Below are 25,219 nucleotides of genomic sequence, written 5' to 3'. Positions count from 1 at the left end.
AAAATTCAAAGAGCCCTCCACCAGACTGTGATGTAACTGGCTTCCGAGACCTCTATCGAGTCCCCACATTATATTGAAAGGGGTATGATACCATCCAAGTTTTCGAGACTGCAGTCCTTGCTACTCGAATAAGACTCGTACATATTCAACGGGATGTAGGTTTGCACCTATGGAACAAAGTGCGACGCGGTTGCACCTGTCCCAGTCCGTTGATTGGTAAAGCTTCCCATTTTAACTCAATTGCCATTGGGAAGTAGCACTGCCGGTCTTGTAGGATGTGTGTCACTAGCTCCATGGCAGCAGGGCAGGTATACAACATTCCTGTTTGATATCAGTAAATGCGCCAATACCCTGTAGATCCTTGCAAAGAATCACAAGCAAACTTCGACTAACTTTGATCCCCTGCTGATAATCACAGCATTTGAAAGGCAGTTATCAAATGTACTACCCAGTAGTGAGGGAGAGAGAGGGGTCAAATGATTTAACGGTGACGCCACACCCTTTGGGATAATGCTGAGGAGGCGTTATGGTAGCTATTTGACAGGCATCCATCCACATTTAGTATCTGTTTCACATAGGGGCCACGACAGACTTGGATATTAAAAAAGCCCACCCTAAGAGTATTAGGCCAAATCCTGCTTGTCCACCTTGACCTATCATTTTCTATCCCTGAAACTCACTCATCAAAGCCGTGAAGATGGGATGGGACGCTGGCAATGTTGTCGAGGTGAAATTACCTCCACTATTTGTCAACTTCGCTGCGCGAAAGGCTCCAATAAACCAACATTACCAAGCCGTGAGAGAAGAGTCAGAGCAGTGGCTCATCAAGTATAGTTGTCCATTGTTCTCATTCTAGCATCATTAGCTAAAACTTTCAAGGACCTGCAAGTTTGATACGAATATGGCAAGTTTCGTTCACAAAACCGACTTTGGATATTTCGTGGCTATCGTGGCTCCTGATGCAGAGGAGGATGAGTTGCGAACAATGTCCGACTGGGGGAACTGGGTGCGTATACCTTGCTTTCTACCAATTGTTCATGCTGAATTTGCTCAAGGTCTTTCCTTTTGATGATGGTAGTGTTACCCTGACTTTACGGCACTTGCGTTTAGTCGTGCTCACATATCGATATGAAAGCTTTCGATAATGGAGAGTTGAAAGTGGATCTGGACGGCGTGCGAAGGATGATGGATGAGCTTTTGACTGTCATGAAAAACGAGACAACCTTTAGACCAGCGGACCCCCTTGTTGTTGCTTTTAAGTCCATCTGGGACAGACTATCTGAAGTGAGTGCCTCTTCCATGAGTATGTAATCCTCGCTAATAATCCAGTCGAACTGTTCTGCCGGTAATCACATCGTCAACCTATGGTTGATCTAGATGCATAACTGATCATTAGTATGATGCCAGGAACCCTTCGACGGTTTGCTAGATCAATGCAAGACTACTCTGAAGCATGTATTCAGCAAGTTATTATGCAGTCTAATTTCCAGGGCAGCGAAACACTGTCAGTCGACGAGTTTATTGCAATGAGACGTGGGAGTATTGCAACAACGCCCCTATTTGCGCTGTTTGAGTAGGTTGCTTTCCTACTTAGTTAGGATCAAGCGTGCTAACTATCAAGATACGCCTATGGGTTGAACATACCAGATGAAGTCTTCGAGTGTTCATCAATCAAAGAGCTGGAGAGAGTTAGCACTGAAGTGACGGTCATGTAAGAACCTTGTCCGTTGTAGAAACCAGTTACTAACTCGACAGCCAAAATGACATCGTTTCCTATCGGAAGGAGCAGGTATGTGCATATGTATGGCCCTGCAGCGGAAGGCGCAGAGTTCCTAACCCTCCGTCACCAGCTCCTCGATGAGAATAGCAATTTGATCAAGATATATCTCCGGGACGGCTTCTCAGTTCAGGCGGCTTTTGACGAAGCTGGAAAGTTACTGGCTACCTGCTACCGTGACTGGTATTTAACACTGGCCGACTTACCCAGTTGGGGCGAAGATGTCGACGCCCAGGTTCAGACGTATATTGAGGGGCTCCAAAATGTTGTTCTGGCTAATATTCACTGGAGGTAAGATCTTCTCTCAACTTCGCTATATTATCTAATGGTGGTGTAGTTTCCGAGCTGAACGGTATTGGAAATCGAATGCGGAGATACAGAAGGATAGGACGATTGAAGTGCGACTGACATGAGGATGTCTTGGCTGTGGTGAAAATGACTTAGATTGTGTTTGATTCAGGATTTAGATTGCTTGACTTACTTCCCATGGCAATAGGCAGGCTGGCAGGCTGCCAGACTGCCATGCAGTGCTCTCTATCAGTATTCGCATTGCTGATGCTTGCCTAAATTTACCCTGGAGCCTTGTGATTTTATAAAATTATCAAGAATGACTCTTGTCACAGACTAGCCATTTTGCCTGTTTGTCTAGATGCGATAGGTTTTGAAAGTGTGTGAAAACATGGGAGATTATCCCAGAAGAAATCTAGCTATCTCTGTGCCTGAAATCACAGGCCACCGGCCCGTGGCCAGTCAACATCACTATGTAATTTGGATACTTCCTGCCAATCTCTTGAAATTTCATGTATTACAGAAAGAACTCAGTTTACTTGTTGTAGGACGATGAGGCACATTCTATGTCAAATCAGTTACTCTCACGCTCGTGACCCATCTAGACTATTTTCTTCCCTCTTATCCGGATCATCCCCTTCCTACTCTTACAGGTCATCCTCTCCTAGCCCATCTGGATCCTCGAAACAATGACGGAGTCACATTTGGATGACATGGAAGCAGAGGTGTTCGAACTACCAACAAACATCACTACAATTCCTCAAACACCAGTTCAGAGCTACATTCAGGAGACGCTAGCAGCAATTCTGGATGAAATGTCCTCCCCTGAGGGCCAACCTTCCATTACCCTCAAACAGAGAGGGAAAAAGTTCGCCTCATTATTCATCAACCCACAAACACAGGCCCTGGAGACCTCGGAGATGCAGACATACACCACCTACAGATGGCCCGGCAGAGATGGGAACGAAGCCTGGAGATTCAGTACGATCTATGGTCACCGTTCATAGCCCCCTCTAATGAAGACATAGCCGTGGCTTTACGAGTCCTCGCAGCCATTGCAGAGGCAGTTCAGGAGGGGTTGGTTATTTCCAAGAGGTAAACAGCACATATCACCAGTATACTATACCCCGAATTCATTTAGTACTAACTCTTAGAATAGAGACATATATTACAGCGATCCGGCCTGTTTTGGTACTCAGAGAACCGTCGATGCCCTCGTTGATGACTTGGCGCACACAATGGGGGTGGATCGTACTGCTTTATATGTGGTTTGTAAAACTCAACAGTACCCACTTCTAGGATACTAAGCATGCCAATCACAGGAAGCAGCAGCAAAAGGACTCGTTGTGGGCTACTATCAGATAATTACTAGAAGCGGCGCAGTGGTGGATGTGCGATTATCAAACCAGGTCTGTTGCAGTCATCATTACTGCACACAGCGTGAGATGACCTTTTCCAGGATACTCTAGTACCTAGAACGCAAGACATCCACAAAATCGATCTCGCAGATGTTGCGTGGGTATTGGTTTTAGAAAAGGAGGTTCTTGCTGCCGTCAAACCCTTCTATGTCAAAATGGAGTGAACTGACACCCTCAGGCCGTATATCGTCGACTCGCAAGCAGCAACTACCACATCAGATCTGCAGCAGGAAAGGGCATCCTCGTCACCGTACGTCCTTGTTCCCTCATCACATTCCAAGAGAAATACCAACAATCATAGGGAAAAGGGTATCCCGACCTCAACACTCGGGCATTCGTCCGAAAGCTCTTCGACCACAGCCGCCAACTCACCAAACGACCGCAGTTCTACGCCTTAGTAGACGGCGACCCAGACGGAATGGCCATCATGGCCACATACAAGTACGGTTCTGTGGCTTTTGCCCACGAAAACCGGAACTTGAATGTCCCAGGTCTCCACTGGCTGGGGCTGAGAGTAACGGATGTGGTTGCAGGAGCTGATCCGCTAGGCGATAATATGCTAATCCGTCTCACAAAGAGAGATAGGAAGAAGGTCGTCGCTATGCTGTCCAGGAATCCTATCTGGGCGGCCAATGGCCCGGAGCCGGAATGGCGAGTCGAGCTGCAGCAGATGCTCATGCTGAATGTCAAGGCAGAGACGGAGATTTTATATGACATGGAGGGAGGGTTGACCCGATGGTTGGATCGGAAGCTGTGTAGTAGGTAGGGAAATCATACTATCCATGACTTATGCCAGTATAACGACGTAATAACAATATATACTAAACAAAGCATCTATGCATTCCCGACCATGCATCTACCCCAGGAAAGATATATAAGAATAAAACAATGAAAGAGAGTGAACATACCACAACGCCAACCCAAGCAACCAATGTATCCATCCATCCATCCAATCATCCAGCTTCCAAGCTATGCCACAATTCCTCCACGACACACAAGAGTATAGACAAGACAGCAAGCAACCAGCCCACCAACCAGGTACTTATATACGAGCGGAACCCCTACCCTACCCATCACCACTCAACACATATTAACCCAGGGGTGGGGTATTCACAACCCCAATCCCTTCCTAACCTCATCCCTCACCTTCCGCTCATACTCCCCCCTCCGCTCTCTCCACATCTTCGCGGCCTCAACATTCGCCGGAGACTCATCATTCGGCTCCGCCAACATACTCATAACGGAGATGAGAATCTTCTCCACGCTCTGAATAGGCGACCACCGCTCCGAAGCGTGTTCGTAATGGTTGGGGTCGTCACCGGGGGGGTGGAGGATGGAGATGCACACGGTTCCGTTGGGGTAGACTATACACATTCATCCAAAACAACGTTAGCATACCACATTGACCAAGCGTCACCAGAACAGTCTAGAAGACACAACAAAAAACACACAGAGAGAAAGAGGGAGAAGATCATATACCATTAGGATGCCAAACCCCACCACCCACAAACTTCATCGTCGGCGGACTAAGCGGATAATCCTTCGGAAACTTCAACTCGGCCGCAAACACGCCGCCCTCAAAGGGCGTCCCTTCGGGTCCCTGGATCAGTGCTTCCCAGTGGAACATGTCATCTTCGGTGACGGGACCGGCGGTGATGCCCTCGGGGGGGTTCGTGGAGAGGTTTTTGTATTCGTGGAAGAGACGTTTCTGGGCGACGGAGGACATTTTGATCACTGCCTTCTTTCTTCTTTTCTCTTTGGAAAATATTGAATTATGAGAAATTGATTTGATTTCTCCGGCGTGGGAGGGGAAAGCTGGTGCTGGTTGGGGTTTCTGTGCTGGTGGCGTGGCGGTCTGGCTGTGTCTAATCTGGCGATTAGATAAAGAGGGGAGGGAGGAGAGTGCGGAGATCGGACCGGAGAGGGGAGGGTGAAAGGACACCGGGGGAGATGGTTATGTACCTGGGGTGGCGTTGAGGAGATAAGTTGGGATTAAGAAAACTTTTTTTTTAGAGAGGCTGGATTACTACTACTGGGGAAAGGTGAGTGAGTGGCCTGGAATTGAATTGGAGGAGAAATCAAGGTTTGCCACTTTTGAAAGCCAATGAATCGATGGAGTGATTGAGGTTCCATTGATTGATTGATTGTTGAGCCGGTGGGATGTGGGTGCCTGAGGCTGCAATGTTGCTTATCGCCGCATTCGTCTGGATGGATAAGGTATTGATGGACTATTATTCTGTATAGGATTGTTCGTTTTCGCGTGATATTATACATTTTATTGGAGATTTCACTGCCGGTATGGTACAATGGGCTGGTGTTGTCAGTAAGCTGCAAAACCCTTTATGCATTTCAAGCAGGGCCGAGAGTAAATGACATCAATGTCTACTCCGTACTCGGGACGATCATGTCGAGTATGCTATATGTCAGAGCCGTCACGGTGATTCTCGTTACACCAAACTCATGAGTTCTGTTGTAGTACCCTCGCACGAGTAAGGGGAACCGTCTCACGGTGTCAGCCGGCATCCTGATCTAACTGTTTGTTGTATGGTCGATCGGCCGCTTAGAACCAATCGAAATCATCGCCTCCCTCGCCCTCGTCGCCTTCATCTGCCCAAGGGTCCTCTTCTTGACCCCATGTGTTCTCAGGCTCCTTTCCCCACGGACTCTCGGGCTCCTCCCCCCAAACATCCCCATACGGACCCGTTTGACCTGGCGCCGGTGGTTGTTGGTCTACAGGTGCTGCTTGCTGATCGGGAGCAGGCTGGCTGCCTCCCATCCCACGAGACATGGCGTCGTAGCCAGCCATTGCGCCCGCGCCTGCTGCTCCAGCTGCTGCACCATCAGCCATTCCACCAGCTGCCCCGGCGCGACCAAGAGTTCCCGCGGCCGCTTCCCCAACGGCACCTGCTTCACCGGCTGCTGCGCCCCCGGCGGCAGCACCCCCAGCAGCTGCCTCACCACCGAACCCGGGGATCCAGAGGGGCATGAAACCAAATCCGCCCGAGTTGCTATGGCGACTAAAGTAGTCAAAGTCAATGCTCACAGCGGTTGCCAGCATCACGGCACGCTGGTCGAAAGTCATCCCAGTAGTCGCGCTGTTCTTGTCGAGGAACTCTTCGCTAGGGGAAGCAGAGTCCATCCTGAGTGCATAGACACCCGTATCTGTGAAGATTTCCCTGGCAAAGCCGGCAAAGTCGCGATTCACGGAGCCGATCAGCTGTTTATCAGAGGAACGTAGGCCAAAATCCCACGACAAGAAGGGCTCGTCCACATAGGCAAATTGGTGGTATTCGCCTGTTTCCTGGCCACTTTGAGATGATTTAACCAACTGCATTTGCTGTGTGTTGGACATATTCATCTGGTTAAGTGGTAGCTTCTGTATTTCCATCTCTGTCGCTGGATTGGGCGAGTGGTGATATGTGAAGAGGTTGTATTTGCGTCGTAGTGGGGCCCATTGCTGCTGGGCCTCTCCGATAACCCGCATTTCATCCAAGCCCAAGGATGAAACCCGAGCATTTGAGTCCCCTGTAGGGTGAACCAGAGATCCGGCGGAGGTTGTCTGTAATGTGGTGGACGTTGAATAGGTACCCTTTGCTAGGTCGAGAGGATCATATACGCGGATTCGGGAGTTGATCCATGAGAACGGACGGTGGAACTACACAGTCAGCATAATCCACATGCAATCGGCAGATCACCACCTACCCGAAGCACTTCATTCTCATGCCTATCAAACACATGTGTCACGAAACTGCGATGCGTCCGGAACGATTGTCGCGCCATCATGTTCACCATGCCTTTCTCTTGCTCCGCCATGTAGCCAATATGATTGCCGTTGGCATCCATGATGACGTACTTGTTGGCTTGTTCAAAACCAACCATTACATTCATGAGCTCCAACTGCCGCTGCACCACAAGACCTGAGTTGGCGAGGATTCCCGTCGCCGGGTGCGTCTCTTTTATCACGCCATGAGGGTCTTCGGGAATGTGGACTGGAGAGAGGAGGGTGTTCTGGGAGGGGTCATATTGTGAGGCGGGGGTTTGGGGGTTTTTGGAGGTTGTCTCTGGATTGCTAGGCTCAGGTGCTCGCGATGCCGGGACTTCTCTTCTGATGGGCTCTGGCCTGCGTATGGAGTTTCGGGGGCCTCGGGGGTTGGGTCGTCCGCGAAGTGAGCTGGAGAGAGCTCGACCGGGAGCTCGAAGGCACTGCGCCGGTGGTGTTCGGAGCGCGCTCCACATTCCAGTGATTGACGCCAGTCAGTATTAATGTAAGATGTGAGATTAGGCGAATATACGTGAGGTAACTGTAACACCGAGAACTATAGTTGAGTTAACTGACATGGAAGAGAAAGAGTGGAAGATTCCCGCGATGACGAAGGTGCGGGAGCGGAGTTAACGGCGATAAGACGCTGATCATCCATCCGCCCTCGTTTTGCCTTCATCCACCCCGCGAACAGATTGCGAGATAACTCAGGAAATTCTCCAGTACTTTCTATCCCGTGTGGAAAATGCTTCCATGTGGCGTATAAGGAGCTTCAAACTATCACAGATGGCCGAACGGCTCGGCCGCATGAGGTCGGGGTAATGACTTGTTCTAATACCTTGTCTTCATACTTATTAAATATATATAGTACAACTTAAACAACTAGTGATCGCTTCTGAGGCGCTTTCGCAGATAATGACAAAATAACTACGATCAGGATATTAAGTACATTCCACACCCAACAGACGGTATATAGTCAACGGAAGAAGCGTTCATTTTACTCTATCATATGCACCTGATCCAGTCTTTCTAAGTTCTGTCTACATGGACGTAACCTACTTTACAGCCGGAGCGCTGATTGCGATTCAGCTGCTTTGGACAGTCAGTACTGATGAAATTGACATTGGAATGCACATTATTTACTGTAACCACGCAAAGAAGTAAGCGCAGATGCCCAGAACGTGTGAATCAGGTACGGTTTGGTGCCTCTGATCAACAACCCAATCGCAAGGCGATGACCCGGAATTCGAGCTGCTGGCCATTCATAGCACAAAAGCAGCCGTCTTTGCGATATCCGAGAGCGCTTTGACACAAACAATGCAATAATTCTGCAAGAGCCATTTAACCGCGACGCAGTTCAACGCGCAGGTCTCAATAGTAACCCTAAGCAGCAGGATACCCAAGACATATCCAGAGCCGATAAGCACCAACACAGACACCAGTAGTTCCAAATCCAGCCGAAAAAGTTACACCACCTCTTGCGACAACTCAATCACAAAAGACCCTTGCGCGCCAACTCAATCTTCCGCGCCGCCTCACCCGCCTTGTAACCTCCCTTCGACACACAAACGGCACTTCCTTCGCCAAGCTCAACCTTCTCTTCGACATCGGGATGCGGACACGGGCAATGGTGTGGGAAATGGACGCATGCGAGGGTACCAGGACAGAGGTATTTATCACAATGGGCTGTGCCGATTAGCTTCACACGCATACCCCAATAGAAGAATCCACCACTTACCTGAATCCCACTGACTCTGATACCGCGAGCTATCACTCGGAACATTCTGCGCCGCCTGCTGACGACCCTGGTGACCACCACCACCGCCGCCGCCACCTCCAAACATATGCTCAAAGAACTGGAACTGCGCGTGGGCCACAGAGGCAAGTAGAAGAAGGGCTCCGAGGAGCCGAATCCAAGAAAACATAGCGAAGTTAGACTCTACAAATAACCGAGCAATATGCCGAAAACCAAAAAAAAGCGAAGCAAAAGTAAATTGCAGAGCAAAGCATAGCAAAGGAACTAAGTATATAGTTGTAGATAGATAAGTTACCGGCCATCTGGCCGCATCCGGCACGTGACCTCACCCGCCAAGTCCCATCTCCGATCCGCGAAAAAAAGCAGGCCCCGGGAAATAGAGCGAGCCATCTCTCCCCAGTTCAATCCCCATTGAACATCACCACATCCCAAATCAACACAATGTTTCAACCTCGTCTTCTAGCGCCCCTCCGGGCTCTAGAAAGGGGACTTGCCAGAGCCCCCACGGCTGCCTTCCGCAACAACAACAACAACAGCACCTCCTCGCTCCTCTGCAACACCTCCATCCTCTCCGCAACCAGCAACAGCAGCATATTAACACAATCCAAGCTCACCCCGCTAGCGTCCCCAACATTACACCAATTCCTCCAAGTCCGACACGCCTCCCACGCCTCCCAAGGAACCGCGAACCGTCACTCCCGCGATCCGGCCGGAAAGCGTCTCGGCGCGAAACGCACAGCCGGTGAATACGTCGTCCCCGGATGCATCATCTTCCGGCAACGAGGCACGAAATGGTTCCCTGGTGAGAACTGCGCCATGGGCCGCGATCATACCATCTACGCTGCTGAGGCCGGGTATGTGCGGTACTACCTGGACCCCGAGCGTCATCCGGATCGGAAGTACATTGGAGTTGTGTTTGAGAAGGATGGGAAGTTGCCGACGCCGAAGAACGCGCCGACTAGGAGGAAGTTGAACCGTGTGGCGGTTCGGTTTGAGCCTGAGGAGGAGGTGGCTGCCAAGCAGGGCGATTTGGTGGCTAAAATTGGAGAGGACGGGACGCAGGTTGGCAGTGCTACGAAGGTTGAGGCTGCTCAGGCTGCCGTTCAGTTGCGTCCTGGTTATATGTACCGTGAGGCCAACTGGAGTATTGGTCGTGCTGCGGAGAAGGCTGGCATTACGGCTAAGCCGTATAACCGCAAGAACCGCTGGTTGGCGTGGAGGAAGAGGACTGCTAAGGCTGATCGGTTGGCACAGATGAAGAGTCTGAAGAATAAGAAGAAGAAGAAGGGTGGAAAATAGATGATTTGATGGAGGGATCATGTCAGTGAGAGCTTGACTGCGTGTGTGTGATATATTAGTTTTGGTTCTAGGGTTTCTTTTTGTGTCTGTCTACCTATATGTATGTATGTATTATAAGACGTTTGAATGGGCTGCAATTACTATTTCCTTTCTCTTTATTAAGAAAGAAGAACTGATGCTTTAATAGAGTAGCAGACTCCAGGGTATATTGCTATCAGTATCAGTCTCGCGAACACACTGATTGATCAAAGCAGCAAACATAAAAAGAACAAGCAGATACTCCAGACCCCACACATTCATCGTAGATGATCGTCGAAGATATTAACCCCACTAGATCCATTCATTACTGGTCAAACAACCTCCCCAAGATCAAGCTTTGACAGACAAACTCATTGCCGACAATCTTGACATTACTGTTCACTCCCAGCTCATTGCCGTCAAAAGATTCCATCAGCTTCGACCGCTTACGCTTCCTCGAACCGGCGGTCGACAATGAACTTCCCAGTGCCATGGCCTTGGCGGAGGAAGCTCGATCATCGTCATCGACATAGATCCAGTTCCAGCTAAGGCCGTCGGCTCCATCCGTTTGCGTTGCACTCAGGATCGCGCGAGCAGACTTGAGATCATGCACGCGCTCGATGCGGGAAGCACCCAACGCATACGTCAAGAAGAGATACGCCTTGCGTTTCTCCTCGTCTGCTCGACCACTGCGTCCCGTAACAAGAAGCACGGATTGTCCGTTGAGAAGATTGGGCCGGCCAGCGATGGTCTCAGACAGTCGAGCCTCTGTGGCAGGGTACGGGGCTAGGAATCTGGACTTGGTTGCACCGTTGAGATAGGTGGATTCCCCGGCTGGGAGGAGGTATATTTCCCAATCGAGGATTTGTCTTCGGGCAACGCAGTCCTCGATCCAGCGGTCAGAGAGGCAAGGGAGATTGAGTGCAAGGGCTTGCATGTACTTTGACCGACGAGAATGTTTATCGGCTATCAGACAGGCAAATCCCACGTCTGCGGCACCGCTAGTCAGCCGCAGATGGCCGTCTTGGGTACTAGGGAGTGGAGCAGAAGACTTGGTAGGTGTAGCAACTGGTGCACTGAGAGGGAGTTCGAACAACTCATTAAACCCGTCCTCTAGAATCCGGCCGTCGTTCTCCAGAATCATCCTGGTAATTCGTGATTTGGCCTCGTTGTTGTCTCCGTATGACACCGCAAATACCATACCGGCAAATAGACCAGTGGAAAAGCGGAAGCTGCGCGAGAGTCGAGCGCCAGGGGACATGGGCGTGGAGTGTCTGTCACCTGGCGTTTGGGGTCCACTTTCGGAAACAGCAGGCCCGGAGTCGTAGCTGAATGCCCGGTCTTTCAACTGATTCCAAAGGATAGTATCTAGGTAGATTCGGGAAATAGGAACAGTAATCCTGTTCTCTGTAACTGCTAGTCCTGAGCCGGGGAGACTTTTGCGCTGCTTCGGTGTCAAGATAACGGAGGAATATCCATATACATCAGTCATAGGAATCAGCCCGTTCGCAGCTCCCTGTTCAATATCACTCAAAGCGAGCTTGTCGGCGAACCCAGAGATGATATGTGTCACCTTGGGAACGTCGCGCATGTCCACCTTGACACCATCACCAATACGCAGCTCAAGCCGTTTCACCGCGCCAGTGGGAATCTCAAGCGGTGCGCTATCTTCGAATTTGACCAGATACCGCGACTGCGATGTGCCAAAGGGCTTGCCAAAGCACGTTGCAGGATAATACGCGCGCTTTGGTCCGCTCCATGGGGCAAGGACTTGGTTGACGGCGATAGGTACGTTCTCATGGCTAACTGAAGGCTGAGCTGGTTGTTGAACTCGAGGCGGTGTTTCCACAATTGGATCCTTTTCAGATGCTTTTTCTGTTTGTTGGGGTGCGACTGGTTCACTGGATGGCTCCGGCATTGAACTGGCCACCTGATCCTCGTGAATGGCAGGCAGTTCTACTTGAACGGGAGCATGCTCTTCAACCTCAGCAGGCACCTGCTTTACCGGAAGTGAGCGACCTAGAAGCCGAGACCTCTCTTTACGAGAGACGTGATGCTGAGTAGAATCATCCATATCCCATATGCTCTCCGCTCGTCTTGAGGGTCTTGACCGTCTCCGATAGGTTGGCATTGGCTTGGTGGCCGGCTCAGCCTGCTTCTCTGGCTCCATCTCAGTGATAGGTGGCATTTCCTTCTCTGGAGAAGGCACGACATGAGTAGGCGCGCGAGGTGTAACAGGGAACACTGGGTCGGAAGCGTAAACACTCTGCCCACCGTTACCGCGGCGCTTCTTCCTTGGCTGAATAGGAGACATTGCAACCGCAGACCGGAACTCCCGGTCGTCAGCGGACAAGATATTAATGTCAAGGTTGAAAGAGCCAGCCCCAATCTGTGGTGAAGCATCGGCTGCGATTTCCGTCAGTGCCCTGCGCTGTCTGCCGCTTGGGCTGGACAGAATTTTTGAGTTATGGAACGAGGAAGGTTTCAGAGGCGACGAGCTATCTGCAACCATCGGTTGAGAACGAGACCCTTGTTCATGCGCATCCATGTACACCGGCGGCAAGTCGTCATCTTCTTGATCGGCTACATCGGTTGTATTGTGATCGTTTGGCCACCTTTGGTGACCAAGGCGGCTGGGACTGGTTTCGGGAATGCTTGTCATTGGTATGATTTCTGCAAAAGCCCTAGGAGCAACAGGAGTCTCGGCGACGCGCGAGGGCATAGATGAGGACTTGTCGGGTCGATCCAACGTAGATGGTTCGTTGCCTGTATCCGCGCCCCCCTGCACAGATGAATTGCTTGACTCCATGTTATGCTCTTGAGCCAACGAGGGCCGTGGAGTCTGGGAGCGAGATGGACTGCCTAGCTCTGATCCAGGCCTGCTCACCGAGTGAGCGCAGCCTAACTCGAGCGACCGTCGGCTGGTCTGGGACGCTGAAGGGGGAGAAGAACGTATACGAACTTGCTTTATGGGCGATGGAGTTGCTCTGTCTACATCAGACAAAGGGCCCATATGAGCCTGAGAGCCTGACTGATGTATGCGCTGCGCAGTCCATTGCTCCTCTGTGTCATCTTTACCAGGATCCCCCCGACCAGCGGAGCGCTGAGAGTCCTTAATGACCGAGACCTGTGAGGAGTAGCCTTCATGCAACTGCTCATCCTGTACAAAGCTGCCAGAACGCGAAAGCGACCTTTCTCGCCCGTTTACCGCTTCTCCATTGGTTGGACACGGACTTTCATGCAAGGCAAGAGCTTGCGATAGGCGGTCATGCGCGCTCGCAGCAGCAGCACTGGTTGTGGAAAGGTCGTGGCAATTCTCTTTATCCTCCTCGGCTGAACCATCGAGATCGTAAGGCCGTGGCGTGGGCTGTTCCAAGTCATCCTCTTGCTCTTGTTCCGTTTCTTCTTCGCTGAGCGCCCCATGCTGCAGCCCGGTAGACCCCTGCTCTCTCACTTCCTCGACTTCTCCAGAAGACCCATCAGTCAGATCTGGGCCTTCAGGCACTTCAGATACGGGATTTAGGGTCATGTCCGCTTGATTACCACGCCGACTGGATGGCCTCGCAGGGGCTGTAAGCTCCACAAGCTGAGCATCAGCCTCGTGGTCAAACATCTTCCGGCGCCTCATTCGCTCAACAAAACTAGGCTCCTTATCAAATTCCCCGTCGCTTTGGTCCGAGTACACATGGTTTGCAGAACGTGTCATTCTTTCATGCAATGCCTTATCCCGGTTGGCTTGAGATTCCTGCATGCTGATGTAGTTCCATCTGTGGGCGGACGTGTCCCGTGGAAAAGTTGCGGCGAGATTATTGTAAGGTGAGGAGAGCGTTGTAATAACCGGGTGGCTCTGAATGGGAATATTCGGAGACGGTCGATCTGACATAGGGTCGGATTGTTGGCCGTTCACTAGAGGTGATGATGGAGCCTGAGTTGCCCTAAATACCTGGCTTAGTGCCAATATCCCACCACTTGACCCGATATCGGCCGCAAGGGGATTCCGCGAAGCTGTGGGAGACACAGTGGCAAGGCCCTCAGAGTGGGCACGCTTCACTGCTGTCATGGGAGTCTTTGTCAGAAACCGCTGCGACTCGGGAAAGAGATTCGGCTGATGCAGCATGGGCGAAGATTCTCCCAGCTTCGAGCTACTCTGATCCTCAAGGTCCTCGTTGACAGCATCAGTATGAAGAGGATCATAGCCAGATAGCAAATCAAGATGTCCGCTATCGCCTTCATGAAGGGTCATAAGCGTTGCCTGATCACCCAAATTGCTCTCCTGAGCGTTGTCCGCAGCCTCCTGGTTCTTCCTGATGATTTCATCGTAAACTGACTGAGAGACGACCTGCGTGTCCGAAGGAACGGCATCGACCGAAGGCATTTTCGTAGACGGAGGCACTAGGGTCGTAGAAGGGGTTGTAGAGTTGGGTTTGGATGCTGGATTCGTGTTCATCGAAGTTGTGGCATTATGTGATCGCGAGGATGACCGTGAAGGCGACAACGGCGTCGGGGATTTTCGAGCTTTCTCTTGAGCGGGTGAGGAAAACGGTGACTTTTGATGGGCTTCCGGGCGACAGTCGAGGTTTGCAACTGTCCCCAGGCCATTAAATTGGAGCTGCGAAGGTGCAGATTCCTGATGGATAGCAGACGAATGATGTTAGCGAATGGAGATCAGAGACTCCGCCACCGGGAGAGGCCGTCACTCACAAGCCCCAACGCGACGCGTTGCAGCTTCGCGATGTCGATGCTATCCTCCTGCGTCTCCATAATCCCTCTTACACTGCGATGTCTGTTACACAGCACAAGTGATGGCTCATTGCCGAGGTGTCTGGCGCCCCAAACCCACGAACACTTTCACCACTCGGCTTCCTCGACTGTTCTCGTGCTCTTTCCAATTGGACGGAATACCGTAAAATGCAAAACGCGAAACGCGTCACTCACGTGATATCTCAATATTACCACTCTGGGTTTAGCCTGTCCGAATCGACAAGCCAAAGACGATTTACAATCCATCTATAGAACGAGAGGATGAGCAGTACTATATAAGGAGCGCAGGAGTAGGTCAATGTTGCATTCTTCACACCAGAAAAACGGGATCAACAATGCTAGCCATAATGGTTTGTGAGAGGAGCAGGGTTACATATGGTTACAATGAGTAAAGTGCTTTACGTCTTGCCAAAAGAAAACCCAAACGCTCGAACAGCACGATGCATATAGTACACAGAAACTAGATGATGCACTCATTCTAGTCCCGAGTCCGATTGGGGACCCATCTTCGAATAACCATTTCCCGGACTTGATAACGAGCCAACATCGAGCCAATATCCTCTTCCGAGGGAGTATCAAGCTCGTAAGACGTTGGTGGAGGGACTTCCACATAGCATACCACCAAACTCTTCTTCACCTGGGCCTGGACCCGATTGACACAATGCAACCACCACCAACTGCGCGCTGTCTTCTCCTCACACTGAGCCTTGCGCTCGGCCGTTTCAGACCAGTAGCCATGGCCATAGGATGGGACGACCACGACAGCAAACTCAGCATGTGAGAAGACCGGACCACGGTTGTAGAGGATGTAGTCCACACCGAACTTCACTCCGGAGCGCACAACCCAACCCAAAGAACGGAAATGGTGGTACACAACATATGATATCATGAATGGGTCGTCCGGCGTGAGATCCACTGACGGGGCTCTAGGAGGGAAGTAGGAGTGTCGACATAATAACGGCAGCAGAGAAGATGTAGGAATTTCGGAATTGCGAGTATCATCGCGAACACGCAAGACACCCAGCCCATATGCAAGAAAGAAGGCCTCTTCGTTAGATAATTGAAGGTGCTCTTCATTATTCAATTCCGGCTCCTCATCCGTCTTACCTCCGTCCGCCTTTCCATCCGCAGATATTTCTGGCAAGCTCAAGATAGCCGAATCAGAAGCAAACTCCTTGGCTTGAACAACCGGAGAAAACCGCACAGTTTTGCTGCCACTAGGTGACCGCTTTCCGGCGGAGTTGGGGGTGCGTGCAATGCCGTCTTGTGATACTGAACGTTGTGACTCAAGGAGCTTGGCTTCCCTGGCTTCCCGTGCTTTCCTTAGGGAGAACTTCTCCGTAGTTGATACTGCGCCTTCAGAGCCACTGTTCGGAGTGGGTGAGAGGGATGACTGCTCGTTTGACGTCGCGGTGCCGTCCCTGGCAGCCGCTTCGGCCTTGAGTCTCTCCTCAATGACAAGCTTTTCCATCCTCGCGCGCTCCAGTTTCAACTCGCGACGTTCTGTCCGCCGCTGTCGTGTAACCTCTTCGCTAGTCATCCCCCCAAGTAGACCTCGTCTCTTCTTCTCACGCTCAAGCCAGCTCGGCTCACTTCGACTCAGGGTTCCCTTACCAAAGAAACCCATCTCCCATAGCGCCTTTATAGCCTTAGGGTCTGTGACATGGACCGAGGATGTGGCAGAGTCAAAGTAGGCAGAGTAGACTTCCTGGTGAGGGGGAGAAATAAAGTATGTCAGGTAGGAAAGCAGTACACTGACGAGCGAGAGAGGGTTATGGGGGATGAGAGGAGGAAGAGGATGCACCTCAACCGGGAAGGGGAAGCGATGGATGTGTCGGTAGTTGGGCCTTGGAGGCCGCGAACGACGAGCTGGGGAGGCAGCATTGTTTTTTTGAGAAGAGTCGGACTTGCCAGGAGCAGCAGTCTCCGAAGCAGGACTAGGAATTGTATTGGAAGCCATATTTAACAGTAATTCTTATAAGCTCAATTGGATAGATATTCGATTCTAACTACAGGGAAGAGTCAGCAAGAAACTCTTCAGTTACAAGCTGGAATGTAGCCGCCATCGCCAACCCCGACAGAAGTAATCAGAATCATTGTTGTGTTTCTCCTCAGATACCGTTGTAGTCAATACAAAGCCTTCACTGACAACAGCGAGAAATCAAGGTTGCCATTGCCTAAGCTTAGGTATGTCATCATCACCGGAGAAAACAATGAAAGCAAAAATCCTTCCAGCAAGACCGACAAGGCTGCTGGCTGAAGCTTACCCGAAATCCTGTGCAAGATCTGGGGTTGGTCAAGCCATTACACGAGAGGCAGCTTTGTCCCTCGTGATGCGATGTAGTGTATCTTAGAAATACAAAATATCAATTAGCGAAAGGATCCCAGAGTCATTATGCAAGACGGGAATGGATGCGCATTATCATCATCAACATCCTCAATATTCCCTCATCCTGCCTGAAGTGCGATGGGATGGTTTGCGGAAGGAAGAAAAAGTTGTTTGGAGCTCGCTTGGGCAGCCTTAAATGGGACCGCGCGTGACTAAGCTGGCCCTTGGCCCGTGCCCCGTTCGCTCCGCCAAAAATTTCCTGCGTATCGCCGAAGTTCAAGTCCAGCGGTTTGGCATCGATAAACGCACTCGTTCACCACCCAGCACCTCTCTTTCGTGTTTCAATCGACTAACAGGTCTAATCGTTCAAGTAAGTCTGTCTGCAGTCTACTTCAATGCTACTCGCTCGTACTGACTAACGTTCTCTAGGATGCATCTTATGTGTATGTTTCTCCGCAGTCGGACTCCCCTCGATCGATCAAATCTAACGAATGCACAAAGACTCTCTGGGCCCTGATGGCAAGCGGGTTTACACCCTGAAGAAGGTCACCGAGGATGGTCGCGTTACGAAGAGTGCTCACCCCGCCCGTTTCTCTCCCGATGACAAGTACTCCCGGTAGGTTCCTTTTCGCCAACGGTATTCAGACACATCGGAGAGAGACTCAGGACTAATGACATCGGCTACCTAGTCACCGTGTGACCCTCAAGAAGAGATACGGTCTCCTTCTGACCCAGCAAGTCGGTATGAAACCCCGAGTACGATTTCCAATATGGTGGACATGGCTGACGACAGACTACAGACAAGGAGGCTGCTAAGCTGTAAACGGGTTGACGGAAAAACATGATTGAGATACAAAAGGTGCTTTGAATCATTTATGGCGAATGGTGTTATCTATGGTCTTTGGACGATGAGAAACTTTTGTTCGGTTTCTGTGCGGTGCCCATGGCCGGTATCTTAGTGTGCAAAATATACCATCCAAGAATTTGCTCTATATTCGTTACCTAGCATATGCTATGTGTATGCTCTATAAATCGTTGATCACGAGCCGTTCATCATAATCCATCACAGAAATAGACCAAAGGTGCAGCCATAAACTTTTAAGCCAGACGCCAACCCAGACTGATGCAAAGAGACGAGAAGCTATGCCATTACCGCTTCCTTGAGTTGACATTCCTGCCAGCTCCCACACGGACCCGACCGTTCCTGTTCCGCTCTCCAGTCAGGATGCTTGGGAGGTAGTCCTCGTCCATGAGGTCGTGCTCCTTGCGCATTCTACGGCTCTGCTCTGCGGTGGCTCGAACATACTCTTTCTGGTCTTCCGCCAGAATCAATTCGGTACCCCAGCCACCCTTACCACCACCTCCCTTCCACTTTCCGTTAGAAGTGCCGTGGACGGGCTTGGGGACACTGAAACGGTTGCCGCGGTTGTTCCACTGCATGTTCTTTTTCAGGTGCATCTTGAACTGTCCATTCGCATCAGTCGTGCAGGAGACGCGGGTAAGCGTGTCTTTGCCGCAGCGGGGACAAAACTGCTTGTTCATGTCTTTGGTGGTGAAAAAACAGGCATGGCACCGCTTGATGAAAGACTTCAGATGGCGAATTCGCTGCAGGGTGGAAGTGGAGAGCAAGTTCAAGTTCATCTGTAGCAGCACGTTTTGACACTGTATCCTAGTTAGTATGGAATATAGTCATCGGAGTGAGAGTTGAAAGCATACCGCAAAATCGGTAGTCATGGTGGCAACCTGCATCACCTTGGGTTCCGGCGCCGCAGCCGCAGAACTAGCCTCATCGCGGGCCTGCCGCTTCTTCAAGTTGGAGGGCGTGATCCAGCCACCATCCGAATCATCGCCATCATCTTCCTCCTCTTGGGCGTCGTCGGCGTCCTGATGAGTCGGTTCCTCCGTCTGGGCCTCTACAGGGGCATCTTGCACCGCGGTCTCCTGTGTGCTGGTCTCCTCTCCCAAGCTTGCGTTCTTCAGATCTTCCGTAACGGCATCCACCTCAGCACCCTCGTCTTTGTTCTCTTCCTTTTGGGTGGTCTCGCCCTCAGTCTCATCCTTAGCCTCCTCTCCCTTCTCTTCGGCCTTCTCCTCCTTCACGGGTGGCTTTCCGTTCACCTGTTTCTGCCCCGGAACACTTCTCAGTCTCCAATCACCACCGTTCCGCTCGCATTCAATCTCGTATGCAAGCGCCAGAACCTCAATATCCGTTTTACTCAGGACAGCCCGATCACCAGTCTTGCGTGCAAATTCGCTCAGAACACTGACGCTTTTCGGGGATGGTGTGCGCTGCTTCAAGAAGGGGAGGTAGAGTGTCTCCACACGCTGGCGGGCGTCAGGGTCACGGATTTCGCTGACGACGGAGGGGGTGATGAGGAGTTCTTCGCATTGTGCGAGCAGCGTGGATAGCGGCGGGGTATTCTTCAAGATGGGACCGGCGTCAAGAACGATGGTGTGGACGGGCTTCGCAGGCGATGCAGAGTCCGTCATTTTGGCGGTGGATGATGTTAGTATCTCTGCGACCGTATAATGAACTTTGTGAATGAAAACCCAATGTAGGAGTAAAGTGTATTGGTTGACTCTTGGGCCGCAATGGTTGGATGGAAATTCCTCGGATGGGATTTTCAGTTGGTCTGTGCATCGTTCCTTATCTTAGCGCCCGCTTATCGAGATCCTTCCGACTTTCTCACCATCACTCGCGCGACAACTGGTCAGTGCCATAGTAAACAAGCCGGAATTCCTCTGTCTGATCCATCGTCCCGGAAGATTCAGAATATTCTGACAGATTCCCTCGAAAAGCCACTATCGTGGTCTGTCTGTCATCTGGACATCCACAGACAAAGTCTATGTATTTCAAATCACATGGCAATGACAGGTCATTCTAATGCAGAAGGCCCCGTCCCTGATCCATCAGAGTCATCCAAAGTACGAGTACTCAAGGTGGTCAACACACCATAGCCTTTCCAAACCACGCATTCCTCGGAAATTGAAAAAAAAAAAAAAAAAAAAAAAAATAGCAATCGAGGGGATTAGAAGCATCACGAGAATCTCATTAATTTCGCATGGTACCATCAGGATGCCGAGCTCTCCGCGCGAAAAATGAAAGGAGTGCGTGTTCAGTCCTTAGCAAAATGAATGATGGCGACTAGCATCAACCGAGCAGGGCCACGGTGAGTCCACTTGCCAAAAGTACTTGCATACAATTGACTCATTCTTCGTCTCGACCTGCACACAGTCAGTTTGCGGATTCTGAATGGAGGTGCCTGTACGGAGTACTCCGTCTGACTGCAGAAGTGCGAACAGTACCCTGGACATGCGTCTAGCTATCTTCACACTAATGCAGGTATCCATGGAATCAACAGACTGATAGGCCGTTCGTCCGGTGGATTTTTGCTGACAGGTATTCCGTACCGCGGATGTTTTCAATCCGACTCAGAAGCTACTGTATGTGACGGGGATCTATGGATATCGTGCATGGCTCACAGATATCAAAGCATTGGCACTTCAAAATTTTGGGTTATTTTGTCGTGTTTGATTGGCTTTGCCATAACGGTGGCGCGCAAATGCCAGCTGACACTTCAACTAGAAGAATCTTTCAGTCACCATCGCCGAGCAACACGAATTTTGAGTAGACACGCAAGCAAGAACGACAAGAAATAGAGAGGGTAATGTGTGTGTGTCCACGTGTGGACTTTGATCATCTTATGGTCCATGCTATACGCTCTATTCGATGCATGGCAGAATTCCTAATAATGGTTATATATAGAAAATCGCTGCGCTCGACCTGTCCAGACGCTGGCTCTCTGGGTAGAAGGCAACCCGGCTGCCTCGTCTCCATACAGTCAAACTCAGGCGATGAAATCTCCATATTTACCACCAGTTCATGAACACTATCAAACCACTCAATGGATTAAGAAAAGGTCTTCGGTAGTAATCTTGGTGATTCTTTGACCGGGTCGCTACGGGTATGATTCCCGAGATATATAATTGGGAGTAGATGAGTCCCACGATTGTGTTACCCAACTCCTGATGGCTGGTAGGAGATCTTGACGCACACTCCACTTCGGCCAATCCAGAATGCAGGCGTACTGATCGACCAATGGATATGGCTCTGCGTGGAACTATCAGTGCGGTGGCGACGAGTGAGGGTTACCAGAGCCGAACGCGCAGCACCAAATGCTGCTTTCCTCCAAAAAAAAAAAAAATGCACGCTATGGCCAAGCGACAATGGACCGATAATCATCCAATTCTAAAGATCAATAGACAATAATTAAATGAGCGGACTCGAGTTTCGTCTGCGGTTGGCTGTTTTTGGCCAACCCGGAGGAAGGTCCCGGCGCGCCTAGTCGGATGTGATACATCGCCTTTCTTTTCCACGCCGGGCGTTTCAGTCAAATAACCGCACCAACGCCAGCACCCTACTGATCAATCAGCATTGTTTGACAAAATTGATGGCCTATCCGTCGAGTCTCCTCACGGGCTGTAGATAGAGACGCGAATTTCCGCCTGTACGGTACTTTGCCCCCCTGCATGTCCGTTATTTAATGTGGCTCTGTTTAAGGCCCCGGAAATCATGCCATGAAATTCCCAAAGAAGGAAATGACAGGTCGCATCGGCCAGCTGGCGCACCCAGAAGTACTTTTGATAACGGATAATGCCTCCCCCCTCACAAGGTCAAGTGCTTATCCAGGAATGAATCAATCATTTTGAGATTCATGGAAGTATCGATAGGGGAGAAAGTATGACAGCCCTCTGCATCCCTTACTCTGCTCATCCCTGCCCCTGTGTAGGACCTGTGGCAGGACTGATTTTGATTGATCCCTTCCCTGTAAAACATTACCCAGAAAAGCCTCTTAGAGGGAAAACAGAGAGTCACCCGATGTCATTTAGGGGCACAGGCCATTTGCAGGCACTGTGGAAAGGACAGACTCGGAGATAAATGATTCTTGCAGCTTACCTGGCCTCTGCGCTGTGGCATGGCTTAATGACAGCTCCGGCCCCAGTCCCAGGGCAAGGAGTCGTGGGCTCCACGATCTGCTGGCTGGGCAGACTGTCATCCAGCCCGTCAAGATTCGTCAGGTTCGAGACAGACAGACAGCTCTACGCACAATGTACTTCGTACGCACGCCTGTCGTATGCAAGTGCCTCCGCAGACGCATAGAACAATCCATGTATGCATCCAACCAGAGGAGAGTTTTGGATACACCGTCGATCCACCGTCTCTCCACTTTTGTCTTTGACAGACCAAACTGGGCGGTATTTTTTTCAGTGACCGCGGATGCAGTCAATGGCTGATCATCATCGACAGTATCCATAACCCTAGCGACACCACAGGGCTGGAACATGTCGCTTAGGCCTCTGCTATGCATAGAGACCTCTCCAGTCACTCTCCGCAAAACCTACGCACAATGGCTGCAAGAAAAACCAGAAAAAGAAATTGCGCGAGGCACCAAATGTACCTTTTTGTTGCCTTTACCCATCTATCAACCTGAGTTTGTGCCAGGACCACATTGTGGCTGCTCTCTATCATTTGCTTATTTGTCTCCTCCCTTGCTTGCTTTTCCTGCCCTCCCTTTCTGCACCACACACCCATTGGACCCAGCTCCTGTCCTAGGGTCGGTCCGTGAATCCGGAGCAGCAATTAGACATGACTGAGGATCTTCACGGGCTCGGTACCATTGGTCTATTCGCATCCTTCTAGTCAGACAGAGCCGTTACTGGGTCTTACCAATCGCAAAACGTTTATATCCCCATCTTTTCCCCCTTCCCCTGCGAGTGTCCCCCTCACAGTGACACGCGGAACAGTGCTCCTTTCGCTCATTGAGGGGTCAGTCGGACCCCAGGTTTTATATGAGTAACGTTGCTGGTCTCTGTACACAGAGGCCCGTGTACTCGTGAACCCTCGGCCACATTGTACCCTTGTTCAGCTCGACTTGTCTCTGAAACACCGAGAAACCAAACCTCGTCTAAGTGCTCCCACGGAACGATTATTTTGAATGCGACCATGATGGACTTTCACACTCATTTCGCCCGAACGGACGATGGTGCCCATGGATCATTCGTGTCACCCCGAGGGGGTCGAGCGTTAGCTGTTAGTGTTGTGTTTACCAGTCTAGCAACATGTTGTGTTGCTGCTCGTATTTACACGCGCACCAAGTTGATGCACCGCATGGAGCCAAACGACTGGATGATATTGCTGGCCTTGGTAGGTGCATGAATCTCTGACAGGAAAACAACAAGTTGCTAACTACCGGGACTGGTAAGACATTGTCCTATGTCTTTATGGGTCTATTCGTCGTGGAGGCCCTGAATGGGATGGGCATGCATGAGGCACACATCCCGCCATCAGTCCTGTTAAAACAGATGAAGGTAAGTTAATAACTTATACAGCATGCGCGGCTTGGTGTTAACATAAGCTGGTCGATCAGGCATTCTGGCTTACCATTCCATTCTACAATGCTGCATTGCTGCTTGCCAAAGCGTCAATTCTAATGCAGTATTTCCACGTGTTCCCAACCCGGCGCATGCGGCGCATTTCCTGGACTATGATCGGCGTGCTTGCTACCTACGGATCATGGGCGGTTCTCAGTGCTTTCCTCAATTGCATCCCCGTCGCCAAATTTTGGAACCCAACTATTCCGGGATACTGTCTGAGCATGGAGGGACTGTGGTTCTCGAATGCGTCCATGCACATCGCTACCGATATCGTGATTTTGTTGATACCAATCCCAGCCTTGTCGGGGCTTGAATTGCCGCAGAGGCAGAAAATGGCCTTGATTTCAATTTTTGCTCTGGGTGGATTGTGAGTGTTCCGGTACCCACGCACTGTTAGCAATGGAATCTTACTAACGCTGTATCTAGTGTCTGCGTAACTAGTGTTTGCCGGTTGGTTTCCTTGAAGAAGATTTCCGACTCTACCGACCCTACTTGTAAGTCGTCCCTCTAGTGCACCACGCGGCTTGTGACTAACAGAGTACTTAGACGACAATGTCGGTGCTGCATCCTGGTCTGCAATTGAATGCAACACGGGGATAATCTGTGCTTGCCTGCCTACCCTCCGGCCTCTCATTTCGCGACTCCTTCCACACTTCCTCTCGACTCTAAGCGGTGGAGGCCATGCGTACGGCTACGCACATGCGCCCTCGTCGCAAAGCCAACCGCCAACGTTCTGGAATGGCACAGGCACGGTGACGACTACGATTACCACACACATGGATGATCTGGAGTACGCTCATTGCACGGGAGACTCGGACAGATATCTTACACTTGTCCCGGGACATGAACTTGGGGGAAAAGGAAAGCTTATGGTGCGAGAGACCAATAATTTGGCCGGTCTCCGCGATTCAGTGACGGGGAAGGATTTGCGATCAGACATCGCATCGCCGTCATCATCGTGAACAGCGTACAATGAGCAGTCGACCAGGCCAATAGGAGTCGCAATATGTTGATGTCATTCTTACTGTTAATATATTATAGGAGCTATTGTTACCATTTCGTTCTTTAAGCGTGTGTTTCCTTTCTGTCTATACCTCTGCCGATGTATCTACTGGCTGTTGCCTTGTTCGACCAAGTTATATATATACTATACTATTCTTTGTGTCAGGCCCCCGTGCATTCATTCATGATAAGGCCAAGCGGGGTATGGCAGCTAGCCCTAATCGGCAAGCAATCCCCAGTCGGCCCTCCACTACCTGCGAAGCGCCGCAGCGGCCTAAGAATCATGACCCACTGAAATGGTGAGCGATCCTGCCATCTTCGGGCCTCGGCAATTATCAGTGAGACTGAAGATTCTTTTCGATGATTCCACAGTGCG

At 50.7% G+C, this 25,219-nt stretch overlaps 11 protein-coding genes across 11 annotated transcripts; 5 read left to right on the top strand and 6 right to left on the bottom strand.

The window, feature by feature from the left end:
• Positions 1-581: 581 nt before the first annotated feature.
• BO87DRAFT_451579 (terpene synthase family protein) lies at positions 582-2,190 on the top strand (the record flags this gene model as incomplete). Its single annotated transcript, XM_025628470.1, has 9 exons — positions 582-828; positions 880-1,006; positions 1,056-1,074; positions 1,136-1,303; positions 1,408-1,573; positions 1,622-1,711; positions 1,756-1,789; positions 1,851-2,068; positions 2,115-2,190. The coding sequence occupies exons 1-9, from the start codon at positions 698-700 to the stop codon at positions 2,188-2,190; spliced, it is 1,029 nt and encodes a 342-aa protein (XP_025482414.1). The 5' UTR covers positions 582-697.
• A 428-nt stretch (positions 2,191-2,618) lies between these two features.
• On the top strand, positions 2,619-4,249 carry BO87DRAFT_404641 (putative meiosis-specific topoisomerase Spo11; the record flags this gene model as incomplete). Its single annotated transcript, XM_025625876.1, has 6 exons — positions 2,619-3,046; positions 3,094-3,160; positions 3,225-3,333; positions 3,525-3,584; positions 3,662-3,733; positions 3,785-4,249. The coding sequence occupies exons 1-6, from the start codon at positions 2,755-2,757 to the stop codon at positions 4,247-4,249; spliced, it is 1,065 nt and encodes a 354-aa protein (XP_025482413.1). The 5' UTR covers positions 2,619-2,754.
• Positions 4,250-4,404: 155 nt separating this feature from the next.
• BO87DRAFT_373969 (E2 ubiquitin-conjugating protein UBC7) lies at positions 4,405-5,513 on the bottom strand. Its single transcript, XM_025622685.1, has 2 exons — positions 4,963-5,513; positions 4,405-4,847 (listed from the first exon to the last, which is right to left on the bottom strand). The coding sequence occupies exons 1-2, from the start codon at positions 5,207-5,209 to the stop codon at positions 4,594-4,596; spliced, it is 501 nt and encodes a 166-aa protein (XP_025482412.1). The 5' UTR covers positions 5,210-5,513; the 3' UTR covers positions 4,405-4,593.
• Positions 5,514-5,755: 242 nt separating this feature from the next.
• BO87DRAFT_413683 (scramblase family protein) lies at positions 5,756-7,797 on the bottom strand. Its single transcript, XM_025626590.1, has 2 exons — positions 7,186-7,797; positions 5,756-7,138 (listed from the first exon to the last, which is right to left on the bottom strand). Exons 1-2 carry the CDS (start codon positions 7,717-7,719, stop codon positions 6,044-6,046), a joined length of 1,629 nt encoding a protein of 542 aa, XP_025482411.1. The 5' UTR covers positions 7,720-7,797; the 3' UTR covers positions 5,756-6,043.
• A 565-nt stretch (positions 7,798-8,362) lies between these two features.
• On the bottom strand, positions 8,363-9,251 carry lcl2. Its single transcript, XM_025626589.1, has 2 exons — positions 8,982-9,251; positions 8,363-8,929 (listed from the first exon to the last, which is right to left on the bottom strand). Exons 1-2 carry the CDS (start codon positions 9,166-9,168, stop codon positions 8,736-8,738), a joined length of 381 nt encoding a protein of 126 aa, XP_025482410.1. The 5' UTR covers positions 9,169-9,251; the 3' UTR covers positions 8,363-8,735.
• Positions 9,252-9,380: 129 nt separating this feature from the next.
• BO87DRAFT_373966 (mitochondrial 54S ribosomal protein bL27m) lies at positions 9,381-10,480 on the top strand. The gene has a single exon (XM_025622684.1). It carries the CDS (start codon positions 9,441-9,443, stop codon positions 10,296-10,298), a length of 858 nt encoding a protein of 285 aa, XP_025482409.1. The 5' UTR covers positions 9,381-9,440; the 3' UTR covers positions 10,299-10,480.
• A 6-nt stretch (positions 10,481-10,486) lies between these two features.
• BO87DRAFT_217152 (chromatin-binding protein RAD9) lies at positions 10,487-15,185 on the bottom strand. The gene is made up of 2 exons (XM_025618661.1): positions 15,018-15,185; positions 10,487-14,943 (listed from the first exon to the last, which is right to left on the bottom strand). Exons 1-2 carry the CDS (start codon positions 15,075-15,077, stop codon positions 10,642-10,644), a joined length of 4,362 nt encoding a protein of 1,453 aa, XP_025482408.1. The 5' UTR covers positions 15,078-15,185; the 3' UTR covers positions 10,487-10,641.
• Positions 15,186-15,388: 203 nt separating this feature from the next.
• sen2 (tRNA splicing endonuclease subunit SEN2) lies at positions 15,389-17,476 on the bottom strand. Its single transcript, XM_025622683.1, has 2 exons — positions 17,345-17,476; positions 15,389-17,086 (listed from the first exon to the last, which is right to left on the bottom strand). Exon 2 carries the CDS (start codon positions 17,035-17,037, stop codon positions 15,556-15,558), a length of 1,482 nt encoding a protein of 493 aa, XP_025482407.1. The 5' UTR covers positions 17,038-17,086; positions 17,345-17,476; the 3' UTR covers positions 15,389-15,555.
• A 199-nt stretch (positions 17,477-17,675) lies between these two features.
• Positions 17,676-18,411, top strand: BO87DRAFT_328778 (H/ACA ribonucleoprotein complex subunit NOP10). The gene is made up of 5 exons (XM_025620236.1): positions 17,676-17,776; positions 17,836-17,849; positions 17,908-18,022; positions 18,096-18,148; positions 18,207-18,411. Exons 2-5 carry the CDS (start codon positions 17,837-17,839, stop codon positions 18,227-18,229), a joined length of 204 nt encoding a protein of 67 aa, XP_025482406.1. The 5' UTR covers positions 17,676-17,776; position 17,836; the 3' UTR covers positions 18,230-18,411.
• Positions 18,379-19,932, bottom strand: BO87DRAFT_373962 (rRNA-binding endoribonuclease). Its single transcript, XM_025622682.1, has 2 exons — positions 19,123-19,932; positions 18,379-19,068 (listed from the first exon to the last, which is right to left on the bottom strand). The coding sequence occupies exons 1-2, from the start codon at positions 19,894-19,896 to the stop codon at positions 18,556-18,558; spliced, it is 1,287 nt and encodes a 428-aa protein (XP_025482405.1). The 5' UTR covers positions 19,897-19,932; the 3' UTR covers positions 18,379-18,555.
• A 3,304-nt stretch (positions 19,933-23,236) lies between these two features.
• Positions 23,237-24,973, top strand: BO87DRAFT_217076 (uncharacterized protein). The gene is made up of 5 exons (XM_025618660.1): positions 23,237-23,611; positions 23,671-23,775; positions 23,835-24,208; positions 24,268-24,335; positions 24,388-24,973. Exons 1-5 carry the CDS (start codon positions 23,411-23,413, stop codon positions 24,801-24,803), a joined length of 1,164 nt encoding a protein of 387 aa, XP_025482404.1. The 5' UTR covers positions 23,237-23,410; the 3' UTR covers positions 24,804-24,973.
• The last annotated feature ends 246 nt before the right edge of the window (positions 24,974-25,219 follow it).

This window comes from Aspergillus neoniger (genome assembly GCF_003184625.1).
Source record: "Aspergillus neoniger CBS 115656 unplaced genomic scaffold BO87scaffold_7, whole genome shotgun sequence".
Taxonomy (NCBI): domain Eukaryota; kingdom Fungi; phylum Ascomycota; class Eurotiomycetes; order Eurotiales; family Aspergillaceae; genus Aspergillus; species Aspergillus neoniger.
This window is presented reverse-complemented; position numbering and strand designations above follow the sequence as displayed.